The sequence below is a fragment of the Leptinotarsa decemlineata genome, unplaced genomic scaffold, assembly GCF_025532065.1.
Source record: "Leptinotarsa decemlineata unplaced genomic scaffold, Ldec_3_MD MMD2_tig00004204_RagTag_RagTag, whole genome shotgun sequence".
Classification (NCBI taxonomy): Eukaryota; Metazoa; Arthropoda; class Insecta; order Coleoptera; family Chrysomelidae; genus Leptinotarsa; species Leptinotarsa decemlineata.
The window spans coordinates 72551-80912 of NW_027412603.1; the positions used below are offsets into that span (position 1 = coordinate 72551).

General features: G+C 33.5%; 1 protein-coding gene across 1 annotated transcript in view; it reads right to left on the bottom strand.

The window, feature by feature from the left end:
- Window positions 1-7796, bottom strand: part of LOC111516567 (protein lin-28 homolog) — a 61811-nt gene extending 54015 nt beyond the window's left edge. The window contains exon 1 of the mRNA XM_074178598.1: window positions 7639-7796. Coding sequence (XP_074034699.1) covers window positions 7639-7666 — 28 coding nt within the window. The 5' untranslated portion in view covers window positions 7667-7796. The remainder of the gene's footprint in view (window positions 1-7638) is intronic.
- Window positions 7797-8362: the final 566 nt, after the last annotated feature.

The following is an 8362-nucleotide window of genomic DNA, read 5'->3' on the forward strand; positions in this document are numbered from 1 at the left end:
AATGTATAGATGGGGTCAAAATATCACCAGTACTTCATATAACTTTTTTTCCTAAAAGTCTTCGTAACCAAGTTACGGGCCCTCGAAGTTACAAAATGAAAAATGTTTTTCTTTGATAACTTTTCAAGTGAATATTCAAAATCATCCAAATTTTGGTAATTGACTAAACAAATGAATTCCGTCGATGAGCTTTCATGCAGGAGTCAGTTGTTTTGCTACAAAGTCAGGAACGGACTACCCCCGATGGTCCACACCCCAAAACTTTGAAATGACAGATATTTTTCAATATTTTTCAACAAAATGAGGTTACTTGGACAATTTTATGAATAAAAGTACTCGTGTGGAAAGTCGATCGGAGCAACGAGTCTTGATAAAAATGTAGTTTCACTCGACGACATCAAACCCGCTCGTCCACCATTATTTGAAATGAATAATTATCAAAGCAGAAATAATAATGATAACGTTAATTCAACATTTATAACAAAAATAATACAAATTATGCTAAAATGAAGTCATAAACAAAAAGTACAGTACCTATATGGAAGTTTAAGTCACAATTGTGATAGCAGATATTTTTTAAAAAGAAATATCAAGTTCTGTAGATTCGTGGTGTTTTTGAACTAACAAGCTACTCTACTATGAAATATCGAATTCATTCCATATTTTGTATGTACATAATACGTGTGGAATAATCACGTTTCGTGTTGATCAGTTATCTGAATCTCATGAAACTCAACATTCGAATATTTCAAATTCTTCTTCACAGCTAAACTGTTGAGGAGTTTCACTGATAATTATAATTTTATGGGAGAAATTCTTTAACACGAATCTAAATTTAGCTGAAAAAACGCACATCGGAGCATTATGACACATACCCCCAAATGCGATAGTGTTAACACTAGAAGAGATGTCGATGGCCTTAATACTGAATATTTCAATTTCATAAGTAAAATACCTAAATAATTTATCTTTCTTTCATTCTTTCTTTTTCTGTCATTTATTAAAAACAGTTGCCAGCTAATCATATTCACAGATAAAGCCATTCGTTAGTATCATGTCGGTTTGTTGTCTCGGAAGTTTGGTTGTTGCAATGTTTTTTTTAATATTCATCTAATATGTCTGATGGTTTTTAAAATAGTAATATTATCAACACGAAGTAACTACTTTTCGGTGAGTAAATTAATTAAGAACTCATTTCTTGTAGAATTGAAACGATAATTTTGTTTTTTGTCGGAGGTATCTTTATGAAAATTCATTGTTATAGAGCCTTGAAGAAGAATTCAATTAAATTTGAAACTTCGGCGTGAAAACAATTGTTTTCTTAAGGAAAAGTTGATCCTGTTACCCAATCAACCTTTCTTCAAAAAAGTTATTGGATCACTAAACTAGTTAACTTTAAAAAAAATTGTCTTATCAGCATCGATTCATTAACTCATTATTTATCACCTGCCGGAAATTTTTCAAATGCATTTTTGTTTTTGAACCTACGTCAAACGAACTGTACCTTAATAAATCTGCTTTAATTAACTTGATGGTTCGTAAAACTAACCGGCAGTGGTGTATCAGGAGATCTAAACATCTGATATATTTGATGGGTGTTACAGATGTTCAATTACTTTTGTCATTATTCGGTTTCATTAACATTTATATAGGTTAGGTATATTTTGGTAGATTTTCAATAAAGACATACATATAAAAAGACAGTAGCAACTATGTATTTCATTTTAAATATAAAAAAATGTTAACGTTCGGAATTAGGCGAATATTGTTTCACTATAATTGTTGTTGTTTCTCTATAAAAGGCAACCCACGTAAGTCTACAGCGCAATTATGCTAGTAGGATTCAATTCATTTCAAAGTTTCGCCAATATTGTTCCACCCCAATCTACAGATTTCGAAAATGTAATTACTATATTTTTTGATCTATAGAAATGATTCTAGGCATATCTGAATTAATAAAGTTTTCAACCAACCAAATTTTTGGAATATTTGAAAAGTCATGATTAGTGAAATTTTCATTTTTTTTGTAAAACTCAACACTCAACTATAGTCCGTTCATAATTTGTCGATAGCACAAAATGAGGGCCCAAGTCATAAAACGGCCGTAAAACTCGTAAAATCATAGGCGGAGGTTCCTGAGGTGTTTATTCATTAAATATAAAGCTTCAGTTTATATTCGAAACTTGCCTTGAAAGGGTGAAGTTGTTACGAACGAAAATAATTTTTGGTTTAGTACATTTTTTAATCGCATTTAATTTACGGCTCGTTGGTGTTTCGGCGTCTACGGCAGTAATTAACGTCTCTAATATTTATTTTGCGAATTTTGTGCAGTGCGTGAGTAACTTTTTTTCATATTCCTACAAACATATACGTACCTTTCGTTCCTGCTTGTTTTGTTTGATTGCTTGCGATGGCTTCATCATCATCATCAACATCATCAAGTTTTACACCGGTACTGTTGCGTACAGTCAGTAAGTCTGTCTATTCACCAAGAGAGAAGACTATTGTTTTGAACGTTCACGATGCTCTGGTTTCTCAGAATCCCACAAACACTGTTCAGAACATAATCAAGAGTTGTGCCAACATGACGGGCGTAGGGGAGTCAACAATATATAGGTTCCTATCAGAAAGAAAAAAAAAGGTATAGCTAACCCAAATACAAACGAATACTTAAAGAGGGGGAGAAAACCTATTGAAATTGATGAATTTGCCAAAAATTGTATTCGAAGGAAAATTCACGAATTTTTTTACAAAAAAGAATTACCCTACTTAAACAAAATTTTACAAGAAGTTAGAGACGACCCGGATTTGCCTCATGTCGGACGAACCAAATTGTGGCAAGTTTTAAAAGAATTAAATTTCCGGTGGGAGAAATCAGACCGAAAATCACTTTTGATTGACCGGGAAGAGATAATATGTTGGAGAAGAAAGTATCTGAGATCTATACGAAAATTTCGGGCTGAAGGAAGGCTAATTTACTATCATGACGAAACGTGGGTGAACGCAGGTCATACTCTCACAAAAATTTGGACAGATAAAAATATATCAAGCTCCAGGCAAGCCTTTATGGAAGGTTGTTCTACTGGTATTTCCCCACCCTCTGGTAAAGGCAGTACATTAATAGTTTCTCACATTGGCAGTGAAAAAGGATTTGCTAAGCATGGTTTATTGGAATTTGAATCCAAAAGCACAAAAGACTATCACGAGGAGATGACAGCTGATGTTTTCGAAGAGTATTTTGAGCAGATGATTGAACATATACCACCAAACTCAATTATAGTATTAGATAATGCACCTTATCATTCACGACTAGTTGAAAGACTTCCAACGACTGCGTGGAAGAAACAGGATATCATTGACTGGCTGCGGAATAAGTCCCTGCCTTACGAAGATGGAATGGTTAAAGCAGAACCTTTAAAAATTGCCCGGCAACACAAATCTAAGTTCAAGAAATACGTAGTTGACAAAATGGCGGAAAGACGAAATATCACAGACTTAGACTTCCACCCTACCACTGCGAATTAAATCCAATTGAACTCATTTGGGCACAAATGAAAAGCTATGTGGCTAGAAAAAATACGTCATATAAAATACAAGCTGTACGTGAATTGTTATATGAGTCTCAACAACATATTACAGAACATCCAATACTGCGCAATACTGCGAGATGCAGTAAGACATGCAATAGAAGAAGAACAAAAAATGTGGGATCTTGACAATATAATTGATGCGACTGTAGAGACACAACCGCTAATTATTAACCTGCAAGACGACTCGGATTCCGAAGATGATCCTGTTTATTTTGAATTTGAATAGTTTTGTAAGTAATCGTAGTTTATATCATTCAAAAGTAGGTATTAATTAAATAAATGTATCTTTTACAAACTGCAAGTAACTTATTATTTTTAAAATAAAAATACAGTTTACAGTACCTACAGTTTAAGAATATTAATATATTTATTTATTTAAAGTAACTAATGTTTTAATCATATACTCTACGACACTGGTCACTCATTTCCACTCAAAATACCTACATAATCGGATTAAAAGTTTTATAGCTGTATTGTATTTCTTCAGATACAAGGTGGGTTAGTCGAAAACATCTTAAACTGCTAGTTTTAGTTTGGTTTTTGTTTTTATATCATATTAGCTGTCCTCTCTGTATTTCAGTTCTCTAATGAGGGTCAAACTTGCAGTGAGCTATCAAGAAATTATGAACGGACTATAGGTTGGCAGTAGGTCCAAAGTGAGTAGGTCTATTCAACCCTCCACCGCAACCCGAAGGGTTTATTGTGGCTCACACCTATTCACACTCGACTAAATAAACTCAGCTTCTCAACTAAGCTGATTAGTTTTTATGGTCGGTGGTCTTTCAGGTCAGATGGTAAGAGTACGGCTCTGCCTAACTTTAAAAACCTAATTCGGTTCCCAGCGGGGCGGAACACTCAACTATGACAGGTATGATGGGCGACTGCTGATTTTTCAGGTCTTCCATATTTTAAGTGTGCTATGTGTTCCTTATATCTTACTTTAATAGATCTTTTTGTCTGTCCATTATATTTTGCATCGCAGTCCTTACATTCAATTTCGTAAATTCCAGACTTTCCGAATTCTCGACTTTGTCTTTTGGACTTCCCAAAAGGCTCTGTAGTGTATGACTTGTTTTAAAAACCACCTTCATACCTAATTCCTTGAAAATCTTTCCAAAGTTCCTCGTGTATTGGTGGTATGGAGCTGAGAAGTATTTATCTTGGTTTTTGTCCTTTCTGAAAGTCGAGATTTCGTTCATCCTTAACCTAAACTTCTTTTTCCTTATTATTTCATCTACAATAGCCCTCGAGAAACCGTTAGTGGCTGCTATTTCCTGTATTGTACATCTTTCTTTTTTGAACCTATCATGTGTTACAGGGAAAGTCAAAAGACGATGCACTAAAAATTCAACCCAGCACGCTTATGCTGTCCACAGTAATGAGAACTGTCAGGAATATACCTGTACGTGCTCGTTTCTTTTCTAAATATATCGTATTCTAACCCTCCATATTGGCTCCTCATTACCAAAACGTCAAGAAATGGTAGTTGTCCCTTATTTTCTAACTCATATGTGAATTTTATTCATGGACATCTATTATTTAAAATGAACAACAGGAAGGAACGGCTATGGGAAACCCCTTGTCCCCCTACCTGGCAGACCTGTTCATGAGCAGATTCGAAATGGAAACCAAAGAAAAGTCGAAGTATTTTCCTAGGATTTGACTAAGGTATGTGGATGATATTTTCGCGATATTCGATACCAAAAAATCGAATATTGACGACTTTGTTTCCATTCACGCTGGTCAATCAGATTTAAGTGGTCAGTGGTCAGTTACGTTTTAGCACCTGTGTTGTGTACAAATACGGTATTTTGAAGTTTAAAATTTTCAAAATGTCATGTACTGATACGACTGAAGGAACTGCTTATTTGTGTCCCGACACTTCAGCTAAAAAAATGTCTATACCCAGCCACATATTATTAAAACAAATTAATTTCGGTCGTTTATTAGTGCGACTCTGTACAATCAGCCTTGTACAGACAGAGTTGGACAGAGTAAAGGTAACATTTCATTTACAGGTAAATACTTAGGGTAAAGTAAATGAAGTTTACTCAATATACTGTTTTATGAATTGTACCCACAATAATTTTTTGAATGATATAACTTATAACTGACAGAAATCAAAACAACAACCACAATGAAATTTTCTTTACTAGGGGCTAGAGCTTAGCTACAGTGGAACTGAGAGTTAGGTGAAAACTCCATTACAATGGAGTTAAAATATTTATAATGGAGTTGATATTCGTCACGAATTCAATATCTTCTTGAATATTGCTTTCCTAAATTGTTGATTGATTTTGCCAAGGCAGAATAACCAATACCTAAATTAGGTAACAAAATTTTCCTACAACAACGATTTGTTTTTTGGAAGCTGTCTCATATGAAATGACAACGAAATCATCGTTTGGTACTTTCTTGAATTCATTTTTTTTACCAAAATCTTTGGATTTTATATCATGAGCCTTGATATTGGAGGACAACATTCCGATGGAAGGTGGTTTTTGAATAATTTAAGAAAAATACCGGGTGACAATGAAATCATTGTACACGGCGTCATTCAGTTGGTTATGAGGTGAGAAATTTGAGATTCAGAGTAACGGTATAGTTCATTAAGGTCTATATTTTCAATGATAAAACACTAGGAAATCTAATCAGAGTTAATTGGAAATTTACCCAAGTAAAGGATTCCAAAGAGAACCCTATATAGTTTTTCTGACCATTTAATCGGACATAAATTTCTCTCTTCAACGATATTACATATGTAACCGTTTCCATTGAAAATGGGGCTTAGGAGTCATTTTTACCTAATTCAATATGACGACATTATGACGTCACCTAAAGAAATATTTGTGATGCACTGTTTGGAACCTTTGGTGTAGTAATGAATATTACTGGAGTTTTTCCCCAACACCAAGCGGTTATTTTAAGACCTCGACACGTGTTTCGATATCCAAATGATCGTCTTCAAGAGGAAGATCAAACTGTTTGATCTTCCTCTTGAAGATGATCACTTGGTGATCGAAACACGTGTTGAGGTGTTAAAATAACGGTTTAGTGTTGGGACAAAACTCCAGTAATTTTTAAAGAAATATTGTCAAACAACTCGATATAGCAAAATTCAGTGTATTTTCAACTTAATTTCTTTCTTTTTTTCTTCGGATGTTTTCCACATATCTTGTATAAAGATGGAGAAGTAGAAAGCCAAAACATTTGTCTTCTCCAGAAATTAATCGCTCCTAAAATAATACCCATGTCAAATTTTTATATTTATTTCCCTTTTTTCACGGCTTGGATTGATATTTTTGCGAATTTTTAATTATATTTAATCTTCATATTTCAACTAGCCCTGAATTAATTAGTTCCTTATTCCCACATGTCTTTAGAGATAACGAAATTCCATTGAAAACAGAATATCTATTTCAGTTCAACTACTTATTAACGCCTTTTGAATTGTTCAAAGAAATGACCATCCACGCTTAAGAAATAGTAATCTTCAATTCAGTTTCAGGTTTTATTGAAACTTAAAGAAATTATTCAGGTGACACCGAAGTTGATACACGTTATCAAGAAATTCAACTGTGTTTTTTGTGAGACAATTTTAGTGAACTGACTGCTACTTGAGGACTATTACTAGCTTTTGTCAGGAAAGGTAATTTGTAATTTATGAAGTTTTAATGGATTTCCAGAGGAATTCTTCAGTTGACTCAATTGAACAACATGGTTTTTCATCACCAAAAAATTAAAAAAAAATTAAATATTAGATACTTTTACATGATAATATAAACATCACAAATCTTTTTGAATATTCTATATGAAATAATATATTATATATTACCAAGTGACATTCAATATTTTTTTTCGTAAATTATATCGAATTTCTTGAAACATTTCAGTGATTCAAGAAGTTGGTACGGCGTTGTCTCGATATTCGTCATCAGTATTTTCGATGATATTAGAATTGCCATGTGCGATAGGAAGTGCGCAATATTTTCGAATAGAATGCATATCACATATATGAATATTAAATTGCGCCTACAAATTCACTTACCTCGACCATTCTCAAGTTCACGCTCCATTAAAAATCTGTTACCAAAAAACAAAAACAAAACAACCGAACAACAAACATAAACCACAACTACATTATAATCGGAAAATAGTCGAAATACCCTTACTCCTGGGCATCTAGATTCATACTACCGCTCTAGGATCCAGAGAACCTTTAAAAAACTTTCGGGGCCAATGAAATAACTATTTTTCGATAGCCCCTTTTAGTATATTACTATAGAGCATAAAATTGTTTGGCGCTCGGAGTAAGTTCTTCAGTTGTTTACTATGATAGTGGATGAAGAATGCGTTACCATTCATAAAATTCCTGAGCTTATTTCAGTGGCGGCGAAATGGGTGGGTTGAGAAAACGTACTTTACTTTTTTGAAATTCGAAGACAAATGAGTTTCATCTTCAATTGTTTTCGTAACAATTTAAAAAAAGAATGTAATGTTCGCCAGAAGAGATGGAAATCATTTATGATAAAGTTAAGTACCATTTGTCACTTTTCATCTCCTTTTCTCCCACCATAACAAAGTTGAATTGAGATTAGCGAGATTTAAATACAAACATCACATCATTCATTTACTTTTATTATTAGGAATTTTGGAAATCGATTTTTTTCAACATTATCAAAATTATAGGCTCTCATAGCTCATAAAGTTCGGTGGCACTGCATACAACTTTTAAAAAGTATGTCCGATTGGTTTAGTTCACTCACGTAGAC